The 20,356-nt window shown below is 34.7% G+C and overlaps 1 protein-coding gene across 1 annotated transcript in view; it reads left to right on the top strand.

Moving 5' to 3' along the window:
• Positions 1-230: 230 nt before the first annotated feature.
• LOC112458557 overlaps positions 231-20,356 on the top strand; it is a 60,336-nt gene continuing 40,210 nt past the window's right edge. Inside the window, exon 1 of the mRNA XM_025022248.1 lies at positions 231-739. Within this exon, the coding sequence (XP_024878016.1) occupies positions 658-739 (82 nt within the window). The 5' untranslated portion in view covers positions 231-657. The remainder of the gene's footprint in view (positions 740-20,356) is intronic.

Below are 20,356 nucleotides of genomic sequence, written 5' to 3'. Positions count from 1 at the left end.
GGGGCCGAGGGCGCGAGAGAGGATGGGAGACGAAGATGGAGAGAGACGGTGGGCCAGGGTGCGCGACAGGGAGGCATCGACGGGCTACGAAGGGCTTGGGGGAGAGAGGACCGCGAACGAGAGAGGAAGAATGCCGTGGGGCCCCGAATGCGGGAGCGAGCCGGAGAATGGAGCTTTCGGGTGCACGACGGAGTCGACGCACTGGAAGCTCGCCGTGCTTGCGGCGGGAGCTTCAGTAGCCGCTCGTACGTCGACTGGAAAACCTTCCACGTCGTTACGTCGTCGTGTCCTTATACGCGCCGTCGACGACGAGAGATCGCGAAGTGGGCTCGCGCGACCTACGCGACCCCTCGATCTTCCAATTCCGTGTCCATATTTTTTCTTTTATTCCGTTTTCGAATTACCGTGATCAATCGTTATCTAAAGTTTAACGCGAACGATTATATATATAAAAAAAAGAAAAGAACAATATATCGAGGAATATATATATATATATATATATAGTGCAGTGTCTCTGAATCAATGGATCGTCTCTCGCCCATGGATCTCACTGGAGCTCGAAAGTGTTAATATGAAGGCGGATCTGTGATCGGGTGAATGAGCGCGCGCGTGTATATGAGTGCGTAAATCGCGAGACGAGAGCATATCCGAAGCATCATGCGAAGTGCCGCGAGATACCGAGACGCGCGTTCCACCCGTTCCGCGTCGCTTCTTTGCGTCCTCCTCATCGCCGTCACCGGTAAGAAATAGAGCCGCGTTATAACAGTGCGGATACGGTGGATTTTAGCCGCTGGCTTACTTCTAACCGGAGCTGTCTTTTAATCCCAGGCTCAATCCTAGGCTCGCACAGAGTCGTTCTATACGAGCACGTCCCGGAAATAACAGATAAAGAATGCTGTTTGATATGATACCGAAAGAAATTTTCTCGTAACTCGATAAAATCACCGTGCGAATGCACGTTCGGTCGATCATAAATATAAGCGTATGTATCAGCTATGTAAAAACAATGTGAAAGACGTGAATAGGAATTTAACGATCGATAATATATGCTGGTATAAATCGTATCCATTAAAAAAAGAAATGGGACCAAATCCAGGGGAAAAAGAAATAGGACCGATAATTTCAATATGGAGGTTGAATCTCGTTTCAAGCGTGGAAAAAAAAAATACAAAAAGCAATTTTGTGCGCGACAAATGGGAAGCGGGATTTTATGTGGGAACCGATGGTCTCGCAGTCTCTCCGCGATCAAACGTAACAAAAAACTTGAATTGCCGTAAAATACGCACGTTTTCTCAACAATTGCGCTTTACTCCGCTCTCGCGAATGGAGGAAAAGCGAATACACGTAGTTCCAAAATTGAACAGTTCAAATGTATCTCGTAAATACGCGGTTTCGGTAGGAAGCACCTTCGGGAGGTGCACGACTCGGTTCGCGTCTCTCGCGACCGAAATCGGAAGGCGGGTCAAAGAAGGTTGATTCAGAACAAGTTTCTCAGTATTTTAAACAAAGCAAGCGCAAACTCAATCCTTTCTCCAAACACGCCCGGATCACGGGTTGCAAGGATCGAAGTTCGGCGGAAAATGGTTATAGAGTCCCCGAGTCCTCCTCGGGAGGCGCGCCTCGCTTAAGGAGATTCCATAAAGCCACGTCTCAGGGATTGGGATTGGGAAAGAAAATGGATATAGAGAGGAGAAACTTCTTCCGTGTCGTTCGATTTCATGATTGTAGCCGAGGATGTACGTTCGCGATGCCGAGAGGGTGATCCCCGTTCGATGACCGCGCCTTGTCTGTCGATCCTTTCAAGGCAGCGGCACGGCGCGGCGCAACGCGGCGCGATGCGCGACGTGAGAAAAACTACCGGAGCGAACTTCGTCCACGACGAAAGATCGGTATGTCGGATCCAGTGATTCACCGCGATTTCCGTCCTTTTATCCGGGGCAAAACGGATCGACGGATAGGATTAGAACGCCTTTTGTAGCGACTTAACAAGGTGAAATTACGAATATCCGATGAAAAGAATGGCGAACCGTGTCACGTACCTACACGCCTCGTGCGTACATCTTCGACAAGCCGAAGCGAGATATGGAGGAATTTCGATCGTATTATATAGAGAGTGGATGGGCGGGGACCACAGAACTAACGAAGCAGATACGATCAACAAAGGACCTAGATAAATGCTCCGTATCGATGCGAATTATTAACCATTCGAGGAATTTCCTAAAAACTGAGCGGAAAGCAAAGCGCGATGTAATGGGGATTTAATATCGTTGAATGCTGGAGAATGCGCTGGAACGAACGAGATAATTACTTTTTAAAGTGTTAACGAGAGAAAAGACATTGGTGGAAAAGTATCTTGAATAAAACTTGATGGAAACATCGCAGGAAAACAAAAATCATGAAAATCTTCCGCATTACAATTCATTTTTCTTATGTTTTCTACTTTATCTGTTATGATTCTTTCTCATGATTATATAATTGTATCAAAACTTCCTTTTCTTTTAAATTTTAATGGTTCATTCAATAGTCTTGCCTACTTATACATTAATCGCAACGTTCAATGTTACTGTCGTTTAATGATTGTCAAGTGATCATAATATTAACCACAATCGAAAGTGACGATTTTGATAGAATTCAATTATAAAATGAGACGAGGCGAACTGTGCGTGAAAAGGCAGACACTTAATCGCGTATGAAGTAACGGTACGAACTTAAATTGCAGTCAAAAGGAAACGCATAAAACTTACTTTTACTCCAATTTCGTAATGTAGTAAACGTTAATCAAACTACACTCGGCGCTGGAGCCATTTCGCTGAAGTGTGACAGTCGTCGGAACTATTAAGCTACGAGGAAGAAATGATTTTCGTGCAAATTTACTGAATTTCTTGTATGCGATCTTTACAAGCCGCCGCGAGTTATTCCACAGTATAAAATCGTCCACATTTAATTTATCCGCCAAGACGTTTGTCTATACGCGTAGCTCTACGTAAATCGGAAGAAATCACGTGAGAGAAAAACGGCTTACCCGCACTGAATTGTGGGAATATATAAGGAAACTTAACTGTTTGCCGGAGGTGAAGTCTTTTAGCCGATAGTTTGAGGAAGATTAACGAAAAGGACCACGCGCTACTAGATTTAAATCATTACCGAGTCGTTTATTCATCCGCGCCATTTGCTTCGAAAACGCGCTGAAAAATTAACTTTTCGTTCGCGGATCTGTGAAAAGAATCCGATATTGATTTAGAATTGCCGCGGCGGTCTTGATAGCTTCGAAAGGGAAATTAATAGTACATACGCGCGGAATGTGAAGTGCTATGCAAATACGTATATCGCGGCGGGTGAACTACGTATGCGAACGGATAAGAAAAATATTAATTTGATTAGTTATCTTTATCTTATATCTATTGCTATACCACGATACTTGTTCAGTGTCATTATGTTTGACGACAGAATCCTGACAGTATATTTTCACAATTTATACAATGATTATTTGTTAACTATATATACATATGAACTTTGCTACGCTATTTCAATCGATAAGAAGAAAAGAATATATGAGTGCTTAGTACAGTTTAAAATATTACATCTTGTGAACAACAATTACAAAGTGCGAGTAGCATTAATAGCGCTAAAGAAGATAATTGTGATAATTTTAATTCATATATAATACGGTGCGTTGCAAATTGATTTATATAATGATGCTAATATTTTCAAAGCTTGTATCATTTTAAAGGTATACGTATAGATAACAGCATGTTTAGTCTGAAAATTAATTTAACTTTTTATCTTATAATATAGAATATATTACACCTCGATTACTAAATTATTCGATCATCGAGGAAGACGAATTTATAATCTGTCGCTTAAACTGGTATTAATCCAAAATTACTGGCTCAAGAAAAGCAATTTAAGAGAAGGATATTTTTAACGTGAAGGTTTTACGATAATTTTATTATCGTATAAAGAAGCGGTGTCGATGCGTTTCTAATTACGATAGACTGCACAGTACATGGAATGCAGTCCAATCGCTTTCGATATACGTAAATTATTAACTAATTTAACACGTAAGAGTTCCTGTTGGGATTACCTACGAATCGGAGCTAAAGTTTATAGTGATCCTCCAATGACGAGGACATTATGTACAAAATTTATACGGGAGGCTTTTATTATAGCGGTGCCTATAATAGGCTACTAAACACACAGCGACATAACATCATTTCCAATTATGGCAATTATTATCGTCAAGTAATCGTAAAATTTCTTATTTAATTGCTTAATACCGATGTGACAGATTGCTCAGATTGGCAGAACAGTGCAACTGCGACCGTTTATAAGCGATGTAAATCTAGGATTGCGCGGCGTTTACGACTAATAGAGTTACGTTATTTCCATCATCATTAAGAGATCGGTTAATACGATTTTGTAACGCGCAGAAAGCGTCATATTAATTTATTAGAAATATATTATTTTTCGTTACAATTAAAAAATGTGATGCTTGTTAAAATAATAATTGATTAAATAGGTATAATAAATAAAATATATTATTTCTATGACGTTTTAACGCTGTCGATATCTTTAAGACGTATTATTTTTCGGCATTAAGAAGTGCCATTATTTTTACAAAATCTTCTACAAAATATAATATATGAATATATTTTGATGTTTTGTTCTTCGTTACTCTGCAAAATATATTATTTCATTTATAAATTTTTAGTTATTTATGATTTTGCATAAAAACAACATCGTGTTAAATTATGTTATAAGTTATTTATGCTATCGCGATGATCTAAATATAAACATTATTCGTGTTATGGTTTAATAAACTTTGTAATCCGCGATTTATTGATTTATCTAGCATACCTTGAATAAATTAAATATTTTTTTAAAGAATGCAATGACCTACCACAACTTTTTCCGATTTTGCGTGAAATAAACATATTTTATTCGTAAATATCTAACCAAATAAAAACATATACTTATATTGTATCTACAAAAGAAAAATAAATATACATAAAATTTAAATGAGATATAAAACTTTTATATGTTTTTGTGATTTCGTGATCGTATTAAAAGATTCTTATGGGACAATAAATAAGAGACGAGTCATTTTTGCTTTTTGCAACATTCGCAATTTGTCGAGCCACTTCGGTCACACATTGGGGCAGTCGTAGTGATAACTTTGCGGTTTAATAATTAAAATTGAATCACCCGATGAAAAAGGCTCTCCTTTATCGTGACGCATACCTGATGCTTTCTGTCCGATTTTCGCGGCGGCATGGCATAATTAAAGTGTCACGCGAGAAGTAATGTTGATAGGGTGTAAAAGTAAGAAGGCCGAAGTAACGGATGCATGCCTTTGTTCTTTAGCATTGGGGACGGTAGCGGCGCGAGGCGAGCAGGGCGCGGATTTAGCTGTGAGAAATTAAGCAATTAAGCCGCGTATTTTACTACTGGAGATCCGAGGTTCAACCAACTAGTCTTCCGATCTAGACTCGCTTCGCTGAAACCGTGAACGGAGGACGTATATCTGCGGTATTAAGATATCGCGTTACTGCTAAGGTTTCTAAAATGGGGAACAATGATAAAACAAGCGTGGGGAAAACGAAAAAAATGAAACATATTACATCGCACAATGTAATAATTTTATAATCGACAGTTCATACAATTATAATTAGACGTGTTATTTCTGCATTTATTAAAAATTTAAAACAATTGTAATTATCTATGGTATAATATCATATAACGTTATATTGCACTTCTTTTTTTAAATTATTTTATATAAAGAATTATTTCTCGAAATAAAGTTTATATTAATTTTTAATAGTTATACTCATTAGTTGATGGTTGATGCTCTACATCAGCCGTATCGGATCTCGATCCATATTGGGTAAACCCGACGAAATTTCTACTCGGGCGTTAAAAGCATAATAAACTTCTCGTTCGACAGCTGCTTAATATCTGCTTTAATTATCGTATAAAAGCAATTCAAACGCGAATGAAACATTATATAACGGTTCACGAAATGAGCATATACCGTATAATTCATGCCGCATACTTTTCACTTTTTATGTTATAATTGATTTATTGGAATGATTCATCCATGACATATGCAATATAATTAGTCTCGCGAATAATGTCAGAAGAAAAAATCGGATCTAAAAATTATTACAATGCTTAGTAAGATATTCGTCACGATATCTCACGGATCAGAAGCGTTATACTTATAGATATATAACATAAAATGTAGATAAGATGCTGGCAAAAATAAAAGAAATACGTTAGCATCTTGCAGAGATTCCGGACAAGGCTTATTAAAGATACGATCGTAAATGGATTTAATGAGACTATTAATGAATTTATTGAACAACAGTTAACGTCTTCTTTGATTACCGTATTAAGATGCCGTTTTAGATGCCACTTATAAACTTGAGTTTGCGCGTGTATTTGTATAATGTTCGAAAAACACGTTGATAATGTTATGTTGATGACCGTTTGATTGACGTGATAAGTTTATTATAATTGAACTTAATTGCATTTTTTATTTTATCTTAACAATTGTGTTATTACAATATCGCATAGGCAAACACAGAAAAAAAAAACGAAAAAATGGAGATAGAAAGTTATAAGAAAGTAAAGATAATGATATTAACGGAGTACGCTGTAGCAGAAGTTCAAGGTAAAATCGGAAGGCCGATCGTAATTAAACTTTATTGCTGATGATATCAAAGCTCCGATTATTGATAATTTCTTCAAATAATGTTTAATATCATCTTTAATTATAGCATGAGAGCATTTTGAACACAATTAATAAACTTAATGCAGAGAACGTGATCGTTACGGAGTATAAGTATAAATAAAAAGTGATCTCTTAATTATCGTATAATTTAAAACACTACATTTATCAGAAATAATTAAATGTCATGAAATATGGGTGTGCAAGGACACATACTTTTTATTTTAATTCATTAACGAAGAAGAACACGTGATTATTAATTTTTCTTTGATATAATTGAAGATTTAATATGTAACAAATTATTCAAATTTCTTTTTGTTTCGAACTTCAAAAATCAATTTTAAGGTAATTATCATATTGTTACATATACATAGTATTATTATGTAACACATGTAACATAAGTACAAAACAAGCCAATCAATTAAAAAAATAGTAGAAAAGCATATAGCGAATTTAGTTACAAAAGTTAGTTCTGAAAAATTCAGAAAAGCAGATAAAGGAGCATAGTGAAATTTCAAACAAAGGACCGTTGAATGAATAGTCATATAATTAAACTAATTACCGAAAGTTCGACACGATTGTTAATAAGTTTCCCGAGTAACGTTTTAACGTCTTCCTAATCATTGCATGAAAGCACTTTAAATGCCAATTACGAGTTCCATTGTGAAGAGTAAATTTACTAAATGCCATGTACATGAAATAAATTCACAATTTTACCGGCAAAAACGTACAATTCATAAATAATACATTTAGTACGAGTATAATATGAAATAAAATCTTTATTTTAATATTTTATTTTAATTCAATATCCTTTTTCGATTAAGAACATGTAACCGTGTCATTAAATGTCGCAATAGGTATATTTGAAAAAAATCTTTAATTCCTGTCCTTAAATTACCAAAGCCTTTCAGCATGATGAAATTATGAATCCACGTGATGTAAGAAAAGTGCTTTATCTTGTTGCCGACTCAGTTCGCGAATATAAAACGTGAGATTAACGGTCTGTTTTCACATTTCGGGATCATTCATTTTATATTCATTTTATATACAAGCATGTCAACTTAGCATGGAAGTCGCTTTTTTTTTCTTTCAGTAATCCTTCGACATCTCTCGGGAGATTTAAATTATCACATATTTCCGTTTCTCATACTTATCTCCGTTTCTAGCACGTCACGTTTCGAGTAAACCCCTCGATTCCGTGCGCAGCGCGGAATTTCTTATTTACGAATTATTTTTATCTTCGCTGTCGGGGCGCGTTTGTGTGTATATGCGGTCGACGAGAAAACGAATTCATACCGAACGAAATATAGGTGCAGCGCGACGCATAATATGCTCGCGGGCCGATTTATCGCGAGCGCAGCGGTGGCAGCGATAAGAGCGCGTCTCTCGTAAAATAATACTCCCCCGACCCTCATTATGCGAGAATAACGTTGACGGAAGGAAGGAAGAGAATAACGAAGAAAGTTAGCGTTTGTATTAAACTTTTGATAAAATGCCTTGCAGTGCGCGGAACCGACGCGACACGGCGACGCGAGCAATTCGCTCCGTCAAAAAGGATCTCGCTGCCTATCCAAACAAGAGTGCCGCGACAGAGTGCGTTTCTGCCATTCGTAGAAGAAAATTCTTCGTGACTTTGTGCCCTCGTATATTATACTGTATAATTGTACTTAAAAAACGTGAAACTTTTTTTTATAACGAAGTCTATTGTCTTCTGTTTGAAGCTATCTTTTTATACATTTTGCGATTTTAATAATACTTGCTCAGAATCAAAAGAGCTTGACCAATATACGCGAAGAAAATATCTCCCATTTTGAATTATTCTACACAAAATAAATTAAATCAATTAAATTAATAATGAAATCATCACTATTTTCTGATCATCACAGCTGGATAATGACAATCCGAAGGATAAAACTTATATACGTCAAACATTTTTCTTTTTGGGATTTTAGTGGGATTTACATTGTCCCATAATCATTCGGTCGCGGTAATAATATCGCGAAACATAATGTGAATTCATAAATAAATATAAACCGCGACCGTTTCAAGGCGATAAGTGGCTACAGGATGGAGAATCATCAACAACACTTTCGATCCCACCAGCCATCGAGGGTGAGAGACGTCGCAAGTAAGAGAACGAGCGAAGGAGCGGGTAGAGGAGAGGTGAATTGTAACAGGGACTTCGAGTGTCATAACCCCGATAAGCCCTTGCTGATTCCTACGGAACTTTAGCCACATTTGAAAGGGAATCGCCGGGATTACCATTACTTCCGGCTGAAATCCTTTTCCCAAACAGCGATATCCTTCCTTCGACGTGAGAGGAAGAGAGAGAGAGAGAGAAAGATAGAAAATAGTCGAAATGAAAACCGGCTCTGCAAATAATCCACTTCAATTTGCAGTAAACTATTTCGCGAGGGGGGAGAGGGAGACACGTTCGGAAATTGTGTAAAATGGCAAAATAGAGAGACGGCCGCAGGAGTTTATCAGTGCTTTTAAGCCTAGTTTGTTATTAAATAGAATATATGTTTATTTTTTCACGCGCATATTTCATACGCCCTGTGCAGTGACCGACAGAATTAAAAAGCGCCTGTTATGCTGCCATAGATATGATGCGATATCATCGGGAGTACATTTGTACGGTAAATAAATGGATTTATTTATTGCGCTCAAAAAGCATTTAAAACGCAGAAAGCTTTATCGATTATCGTTAAGCTAACGTAACTAATCTTTCACAAATTTTTCACAATAGATTGAATTTTTTTTGTACTTTTGTTTAATAGTAATTTGAATAATCGATGATACGATATATGATAGAAACTATATGGCTTAAATGTTTGTTTTTATTCAGAGTATATGATGTATCGTATATGTTGAATTAGAAAATTCACTCGTTTTGTGAATTATGAGTACATTTGTTTATTATATGTGTAATATAAACACAAAGAGAGCATAATACAGTTTATTTACAGTGACATTACGTATACAGTTGATGTATCTACAAATCGATATAGCTTATTATGACGTTTATTCTTAGCGTAGAAAAATTTTTACATACGCGACATCAAACAAATCAACATTTAAAGACTTGATTGGAAATTAAATAAGTCTATAATTTGTACCATCCACTCAAATTGCGGCTTCATATTTAAAGACCACTTTACAAATATTGAACTTACGTTCCTCTTGCTACGAGTCCTCAGTCCTCATGTCTCGTTTAGTATAAGAAGTATTCAATGTACTCTTCCTCGTCTCTTAATTATCCTCCTTGGCATAATTATTCAATGTTAGATCGTATACCGTAATTTCAATTTGACTCGCATGCTTGCTACTGGAGAACAAACATGTACGCATATACATATGTGTATATCAAAATTGAAATATAGATTACATTCAGGATATAACAAAATTAGATTTGGACATGACGCGATCGGTTTAGCTAACTCGTAAGATTGTTGCGTGTTGTTTTCGTATAATGATGTATTCACCAGAAATCGCAGAAACGATGAAGGTGTAGAAACACTGCTGGGAGAGGAAGCATCAAGAAAATAAGAGCGCGGTAACTGGCTGAACAGCGGCTGACACAGAAGCTGCTTGTTTAGAGGAAAGAGAGAGAAGCTCGGGATGCCGAGCGCACAGAGTACCGTCGTTTTTCACAAGTTGCTCTTTACGTTATCAGTTGTGCCATCTCGCTTAACCTTGCATCCCTCTCTCTGCTCTTTTGCTCCTATTTTACATTTAGCTTTTATGTTAATTCGCCGTACAAAAAATCGGCTGCTTGCGTATTTGCACGTTATTAGCGTGTATTTTTTTCTAATTAATATTATATTTAAAGAAATACTTTTCATAATAATACATAACAGATTTTTGTAATAATATGGAATAAAAGTGTATAAATTATGAAATGGAAGTATATTCCAAGCAACAGATTGTACGTGTGTTATGTAATTATAAGTAAATAAGGAAAAATATATTAAAACACAACTTCTCTTTAAAGAAACTACGAGTATGAGTTAAATCATGTATCTACAATATTATTTTTGAGAAGAAAACTATTATTAAGTTATATAAATGAAAGCTACATGACTTGTAGGGTCTCTCATTGCATCTTTTCATTATATTCATTATGGATATTCTATAAAATATTATTCTATATAATATTATTTTAATATTAATAATGTTAATATATTATTTTCATTATGAATATTATATAAAATATTATATGAATGTATCAAACTTAAAATTGTGTAACAAATAATCTATCATGTTATCTCTTTTTACGCGTCACTTTAAATTATCAAAATAATATGATGAGAAAAGCGAGCTAATAAATGTTAAGCTACTCGTACGGCTATATGTCGAGCAATATATTTTAACAAGCTTCACACCTCCTATGTCACAGGCGCGACAGAGAATATTACAGCGAGCAACTCGACAATGCCTCATTATCGTGCGTCGTTAAATGTCGACAGTATGGCGGGGTGCTTTTTCTCGAGTCATCTTCGCGGGCAATCGATGCAGCTGAAATGAATCCCGTACCCGGCTCTAAACTCGGAAACGCAAACGACGAAGAGCGAGGACGATTCCCCCGCCGCACGCCGCCGGCGGCGTCGTCGCCGCGGTAATTCCGCGATAAAACTCAAAATCTCCATTCATCGCCAAACAGCAAACGCACTGCGATCCTATTCTCCCCCCAGCTGTCCTTCTGTGGCCAGCCATTGTATCGAATCGTCGGGGATTATGTCTGTCGCGATTGTCAAATTTACTTGATTGCAAATCGATACCGAATTACGACGACGCACACAGCGAACCATCCAAATCGCCAGATGGCTCGCTGTCTGCTGTCGACGTCTCCTTCTCGATACATCTCCGATGTTAATCAATGTGGCGATTTTTTCCAGTCTCTGTGATTAGTCTTGTCGGCGTACGTACTCATTGTCAGTCTTTTTTGCGCGGTATTACAAAAAAATGATCTCGGAAGAAACTAGGTCATTTGTTGGGGTAAAAATAAAGAAAAAAATATCTATATATTATCTAAAAGTATAGACTGATTTTCAACCTCCAGTTTCATATTTAGCAATTATTGATATAAACAACGATTTATTAAAGGCTCGAAATATTACTTTAAATCTTCAATTTCTTATTATATGATTATCTTGAATGTGTATGATATTAGAGAAATGCAAGGTGATATTTATAAGTACATTCAAACAAGTAACTTTTTAATTTGAGTATTTTTAATACGGAGCTTTATGAGTGTGCACACCGAGAATGAGAGGATTATCTAGAAAATGGAACGGGGGCACGTCTTCATAACATATGAGGAGATTCTTATGGATTTAGCAACTTTGCGAATGCATAGATTCACTAGCAGATATGAAATATTGCTGGATGTATGAAAAACTAAAGTATCCATAAGAGAGCATTCATAAGAGAGAGAAAGAGAGAGAAAGAGTGAGTAAAGCACGAAAAATCATTATTTTTCATATCGAGCCTTGTTATTTGAATCGGATATATCGGATCAGATAGTCGGATCAGTCGGTTGAAAAACAAAACGGTTACAACCTCACGCCTTTAAAATAATGCACGATTGTTGAAAATATCCCGCAACATGATGAAATGAAATTATTAAAGATCTCACATTATCTCATTTTATTTTAAAGTGATCTAAAGCTACCGATAAATGTAGATAGGCTATGGAAGATTTTTGGATAAAAATTAGTGCATTATAACAATAAATATGATAAATAATTATTAGCTCATTTTATTAAATATATATTAATCTGAATGTATTGTATAACTGATGGAAAAGATTTTCATTCTTTTATTATCCATGCTTGTAATGGATGTATTAAAAGATTGAATATTCAATCTGTCTTAGCCCATTCATTTCAAGGCAACGAATTTGTGAGATATCATATTTATTTATAATATTTTTGTATTGTAGTTAATATTACTTAATATATATAGATATGTGGCATCTATATATCTGATATGATTTTCGCAGATTCGTTACCTTGAAATAAAAAATAATTTGTCTCACTGATACAATGCGTAACAGCGGAGTTGTAGTTATGTTGATGTGTAATATACAAATATAAGTTGATAAATGACTAAGGATTCTTGATAAAATAAAATTAAGTATAGTAAAAAAATCGGCTTGAGAGTACAACGCGGTTAACAGTGCGTAAGTTAACGTTATAAAAATTTTTAATTTCTAATAAGATTACATAATTATAAATCAGACATTACGGTTCTGCTTTGAGCCGTCATCAGCGATGCGGTGGTCTAAAAATATAAAATAGTGTAATTTTCCGCGCGAGGAAATACAAATGAAAGGCTAATGATCATAGTGTGTAATATAATTACATATGTATCATATTAATAATTAAAAATTGTTATAAAATTGTTAACTTACGCACTGTTAACTTGTATTCCTCAAAACCCATGCACTTTTTACTTTACTTGTTATTACAAATAAAAGATTCAAATTATAACAACATTAAAAAAATCCATCTTTTAAAAACAATAGGTATAAACTAAATAAATAAAATTTATTTTAATTAATGCAAAATTTAAAGCGTGCTACGAAATATATTATTCACGAGTAGAGAAACAATTATCGAAATATTGTAAAATAACAAGTTATTATTTCCATGCTTTATCCTTCGATTTTTATAAATAAATTGTGCAATCTTTCTGTTTGGATAAGTAATCTCAATATAGAATTTTCAAATATTTATACAACGTTTTATACAACGGAAAATGAAAATTTAATTTTTGAGAGAGGTATGCTCCTCACTCTATAAATATATATATATATATATATATATATATATATATATATATATGTATATATATGTATATCGCAACTTAATACTCGAATTCTATTTCCTGTTATATCTCGATTTTTATGGCATCGTGGTGTAACGATTCTTTGGGGACGCCGGTAACATCATGAGATTTCAAGTTTATGAGTTGCACTATTTAACGACATTCTAATAAACATAATATTATAGAAAAGATCTTTAAAAATATCATTGACATCAACATTTATTTTACGATGCAATAATTCTTCCAAAACAATTAAATATCAATTTGCAAATAGTGTCAATATAGTTTTTAAATTATGAATCAATCTCCATATTATTCATAATTGCAATAGAATTTGTAAATATTAAAAAATAAAACTAACTTTTGCGTCGCGCGCGCGCGCGCGCGCGTGTGTGTGTGTGTAGATGGATAGAAATAAGATTATTTCAATAAATTCACAACCAATATTATTATGCTATAGGCATTGATTAGAAATTATTAATTGATAATTCAACAGTTGTTTAAAAAAAATTCATTAAACGAGAATATTTCATGTATTGTACATTTTACGCGATAAACATTTTCTTGTGACATAATCGATAGTTAAGTTTCTCTTTAGTGGCACATGAGTCTATCAATTATTTTGAAACATATAACAATCCCTAAAGATATGATTAATAAATAACGTCATAAGAGATTCATCGGGGATTGATAGAAACAAATCAGAGCTGAATTATTCATTAAACATCGGTCATCAAAAGAAGTATTATGCTTATTTACATTATTGGCTTCACATTATTTTCTCTTCATCTAAAAGATTTATTTCGGAGTAAAATTTTTGATGACATATACATATATGTATATATATGTATAAAAAAAAAATATATATTATATTTTTTTAATTAAATATAATTTATGACAAACTAGGGGGTCTATCGAGTAACTATGCAAAATTTGGTCTAGATCGGTCAAAGGATTTAGGAGTTAATAGAGAACATATAGATAGACATTCTATAATATCGAAATTTTCTGTTTAAATATTAATTATTTTTAAAGTTAATGTTGAAAAATATTTGTTCAAAAATTATATAATTAGTATCCATCAATTCCAGATTTCAAATATCCAAAATCTAAATAATAAAAGCAGTTTGTGATATTGCATAATTTTATCATGTAACTTTGATAAATTATCAACTACTCTAGTACTCTATAAAATTTAAATGAGAGATGCCACTACATATATCAGCCATATTAAATATATTATTTGGAATTTCAATATTTAACACGCATAATAAGTGCGCAACATAACTACAGCTTAGGATTATAGAAACAATCTAAAAATATTATTACGTTAAAATTTGTTGCTGGAGTTCTACATATTTCGCGTGTGTTTTAAAATTCATTAGCATAATCGAGAGATTCATTTCCGAGAGAGTTATATTTTCTAAATACAATATTTTTCTCATCTTTTTACTCTAGAGTCTAGCCTGAAGTGGTTTGCCAATTTCAAGTTAATATTTATTTTATAAACGACGCGCCGCTATTTTCTAAAATCTAATTATTTATCTATACGGCAGCCTTATTTCCCAACAAGGAAACAAGAGCTTTTCGAGTACTATCTGATGTTATATATCTTGGCTTATTTAGACGATACAACATTACAGCGTTCTCGCTATCCGACGCCTGACGGGCGTGCGTTTCTAGGAAACATTCAGGAGGAAAGCTCGTACTCGCGCTTGCGAATGTAAGCTGTTCGTATCTATCAAATGTCCATCAAGTGAACGTAATCCTTCCCATTGCATATAAACGTGAGCTCGATCTACGATCAACGTTGAGCTCTTCGCAGCCGCCGCGGGTTTGTATAGTTACACGGATTTCTCATGACACAAATCCTTGTTTCAAATTTCGATTCCCAGACGATGATACGGGGAAATCCACTTGCGCGAGCTTCGCTGACTTTTGATATGTATATAAAATACGGGCGGTTTAGAATTTCGACTGGACCCTATCCGCGCGCGCAATACACCTATCCGATAAGCTAAATTACGACGGGAGGGCGAGAGACGTATAAGTTTACCGGCGCGGTGTGCGGCAACAGAGTATGTGCCGAGGATTGGGCTGGCAGATAAAGTTACATAGGATGTTCCATTCGCTGCACACCTGCTTTAACGTACACGCGGAAATACCTGAAAATTTCCACTGTTAATCATTCGCTCGTGTTTACACGTTATTACTGTGTTTACCGCCCAGCGGTGTATATCGATATTTCAGCTGTCGGATAAGCTTACGCATTTTTGTACCCGCGCGCTTGTACACGTGTGCCGCGGGTTACTAACAACGGCCAAAAAAAAATAGTAAAACGACCATTAATCAATGTTTCTATGCGCTTGTTAAATTCATTCTTTAAAGGGTAAGAAGCTAATTCTAATCTGCAATCGCTCCAGCGTCATGATATTTAATTAATTATAATAATTATATGTGCAATTGTCCATTAACTAGAATACTAGATAAATATTATATAAATGAATTGTTTATAAAAAAAAGTTTGTCATAATATGTCATAATATGTCATAAGTATGTTTAGACAATTTTTCTTGTATAGTAAGATTTCTTATATATTTTTAATTGCCATACTTAAATAGTGAAAACAATAAATAGCAGAGTTTAACTGAAATTTTTAATTAAACGTAAAGTAATAAATAATAAGCAATCAGATACACTGATTAATGTTAAAAGAAACGCTTAAGTGTCTGACATAAAATAATCTTAAATGTTCCACTATTGCAATCAGTTTAATACCGCGTACGGAAAATAACGACAAACATATTGTCCGTTAAATATCGAAAGACCGCCAGGAGCGGGTTGCGGTTGGCATCTAAATATCCTGCTCGCAGCAACGTGAGAATGCTTACTCAATTACAGGCTCAAACAGGGCGCAAGCCGCCGTCGCTCTAAATCACAATCAGGACTATCGTAGTTGTATATAGCACCCGGCGTAGTTGTATAGCGGCGGCGGCGGCGGCAGAGACGTTATGGAGCCGGCCACTTCAAGTTAAGCCATTTTTCGCTAAACCAGTTTACGGTGTCAAACTTTATGCCGAGAGTTGCGCCGAATCGAGACGTGCCATGCCCGGGATCGATATCGAGAACGGTTCTCGGGGCAAAAGTCGACGGGGTATGGCGATCGTCGTCGACGTTACAGTTAACGCCGTTTTCTTTTCTACTCTGTTACATTATTGTCAAGAATAATCATTCTTTTGTAGATAAAGGAGAAATGTTAATAATTGGATATCAGATCTGTTTCAATTTTGTGTTTTAAAAGCATAACGCGCTACAGCGCATGTTAATGGACAGTCGCGTTATTCGCAAGCGGCATTACACAACATGCATGATTACATTTTCTTGTATTAGCTTGCTTAATGGCAGCTTCGCGTAAATAAAAAAGGTAGTTTGCTTCAAGTAAATGCGTTATGATGTGATCCGTGATATAAATTCTATTACGGGCTTTGGAATATTGGTGCTTTAAAATCGAGAGGTGCGATTTCTGCAACACGCGAGATATGTAAACACCGTGAAAAAGGATGAATAATCCTCTTAGGAAGAAAAACGAGAGTCGGAGGGAGAAAGGGGGGAGAGAGAAAAGAACGAAAAGCCTACCCTATAGGCTTCCTAAGTGTTAATATCTTCTATTTGTCGAATAAATCAGCTTTTCTACCTTTTTCACCTAATCAATAACACGAGAAAAAAGATTATGTATTATATCGATAAATTATTTATTGTTGGGAAAACTGAGCAATCACTTAAAATCAAGAATCTTAGTATTGTTCGCAGAAGGTAATCTTCGGCGAGCAAATCACGAAGCGTTATTACTCATGAAAGATTAAATAACGTTTTCTAAGGAGAAATATTAGATAACGATTTTTTTCTCTAGGGTGCGAATTCCCTCGTTCAGGTACAACGACAAAATCTACATTTCTGTGACAAAGTAATCAACATTAAGTGAAGAATGATGAGTTGCAGATCGGCAATTCTGGCGCGCTAATCCTCGAAAACAAGTCTCCAGACTTAAGCATCCTTGCTTTTCGCATGGTCTCTAATATATGACGCGATCGCGGAAAGTGACATTTAAATTGATCAAACGGCAATTCGTGAGTCGCTGATAAAAATTCATGAACAGCATGGTATATCTAACATCATGTATATCTATATACATTGGAGACACGTGTACGCGATGTCACTCGTGCGAATGATATTAGCGATAAAGGAAAACGCTCGTAGGAATAATTAAACCTTTGTGCAATTAAAAAAATAATTGACGCCGGGAGCGCTGATGAAAATTCATGGCGATGCGCGCGTCATTTATTCCTATCAATGACCGCATATAGGTACGTAAGTTGAACGAATAAAAATAACCAGAGAGATTGACGATTGCAAACATTACTGATATTTAAAATGAATCGACAGTTTTTCTCCTTTTGATCAAAATCCATGGGGCGCAAGTTACACTATCATCTTTATACATATGTAAATAACATTACGCATGTTTTCAAGGCTCGAGTGTAATTGATATAATTTTTTTAAAGCAATTAAAATAATTTTTTTTTTAATAATTGTTGAGATTTATATTGTAAGCTTATGCATAGAAGAGACGGTTTTTATATTTTACATTTTATTTTTTTATAAATAATAAATATTATGTCCCAAAAATGTAATATTCATTTAAAAAAGGGAGTTTAAAAACTCAGAAGTAAATAAAAAATTCTTCTATACATATTATAATTATTGAAATACTTACAAACGTGCACAAGCTGAAATATAATTCGTTATATATTTCATAAAATTCTTTATAATAAAGAGAAGAGCGTAATAAAACAATCATGATGAAAGTTAGCCAAACAAATCATGTGTTCCTTTTTTGATATATTTAATTAAATGTACATGTGTTTAATAAAATGCCCGGTGTTTAAAAAATGAACTATCTATATCACTATATAATTATTTTCTCTTCCAATCTTTTTTTTCTGAGAGACATAATGTGCGATCTCATTGAACGCATTAGCGTCGTTTCATCATGCGGTTGACTCATAATAGTGGTACCGTGACTTTGTCGTTCGTGAACCTACCGTTTTCAAACCATGGAAATTAGCTGCAGGCGAAGCGTTTCGTAAAAGTCATCACGAGCCAGTGTCCCCATTTCCGCCTTGAATAATCGCAGCCTCCCCGAGCTTCTCAAGGTTCCTGGCAAACCGAGCTTGTCGTTTGAAATTGAAAAGCTCATTTTTCTCTTTATGAACAGCGCGGGAGCCAAAAAAGTTGCATAACAGCTATATTCGGTTTTCCACCGCGTTTTATAATACGGCAAAAATAAATTTTGCATTGCAATCTTTATTCAGTAATTTTTAAACGTGTTAAACGGAAATTGCTTCTTCCACGTTTTTTATTTGTCAATTTTCACTTTTATTGAAGTAGTTATCACTTTTGGAAACAGGTAATTATATACTAGCCCATTTAATGTAGAATAAAGAATAAACAGAAAAAGTTTCGCGGACTGCACATTGAATTTTACTACATCTAGCAATAGATATATAAAAATACTTTTTTAAATTAAAATTATAATATCTAATATATCAATTAAACTTTCCGTACTTTTCTTATTCATTATTTGTATTACCATTGTTTGTAAGGTCAATCAGATTGTTGCTTACCATTGCTTGCAAGATTTATGTAAATGGACCAGGAAAATCATTTCAATGCGAGAACGAAGACAGTCAGAAAATAATGGTTATGATAATGTTATATATTTATTTTTATTTTTTTAAGCTTTAATTACTTTTAGAATATGATTGCAAATAAAATGCTCGAACGATAAATTTTTATTTTCTAAACGATAATAATATCTTAATACATAAAAGCTACATTTCTCCGATATCATTAAAGCAATGAATCGGTCTTGGCATCAATACGTTTCGTATTTCCAAGCAATGAAGAAATAAGTGCACTAATAAGATCATAAAAATTGTCATCCACTCGCATTTTACGCTCTCGTTTTAACGCTCGTATTCAGTACGATCTTCTTTTTTTTCTGTCAAACGTTGAAATCCATATTTCAGAACTTTCTATTCTTTCTAATAGTTCGTATTACAGTCGAACGTATATCACATTCGATATGTGTGTTCCATGGCAAAAAATACTCGGCGTAAAATATTCAGATCTCCATTAGTTTTTGGTACATCATAACAAGATTATAAAAGCTACAAACGTGCACCTAAACATTATTTTATTTACAACAATAGCGCGCAAAAAATATTTATTAAACGCCATGAAAATTTTCCTCTACAGTCTCCACGTAGTGTTATAGATATTAAAAGATAAATCGGAATAGATGGTGAATAAAAAAATATCAATGCACGTTTCCTTGACTGTGCCATGTGATAGCCGGTTTAGAATAATGGCTACACCGCGATAGCCAGTTCAAACCGTTATTTGATTCGTTGAAACCATTCGTTTGCTATTGTGCGGCGGAAATATCGCCGTCTGTACGGATGTGATAAAAAGAACGTTATCAAGGCTTTTGAATATATATACTCTTGTCGGAAAGTATTTTAAAACAATCCGGTGCTAAACATCGAATGATTTCCGTTAATCTAATCATTCGTAACAAGTTGTATAATCATTTAATTTATGCTTTTTTTCATACTATTCATTTTATCTCCTCTTTTCTATAGTTTGTTCTAATCCTCTCTCTCTCTCTCTCTCTCTCTCTCTCTCTCTCTCTCTAAATAAATAAATAAATAAATAAATAAATAAATAAATAAA

The sequence above is a fragment of the Temnothorax curvispinosus genome, unplaced genomic scaffold (genome assembly GCF_003070985.1).
Source record: "Temnothorax curvispinosus isolate PA1 unplaced genomic scaffold, ASM307098v1 QBEX01008992.1, whole genome shotgun sequence".
Lineage (NCBI taxonomy): Eukaryota > Metazoa > Arthropoda > Insecta > Hymenoptera > Formicidae > Temnothorax > Temnothorax curvispinosus.
The sequence above is the reverse complement of the archived record's forward strand: the minus strand, read 5'-3'. Positions and strand labels throughout refer to the sequence as shown.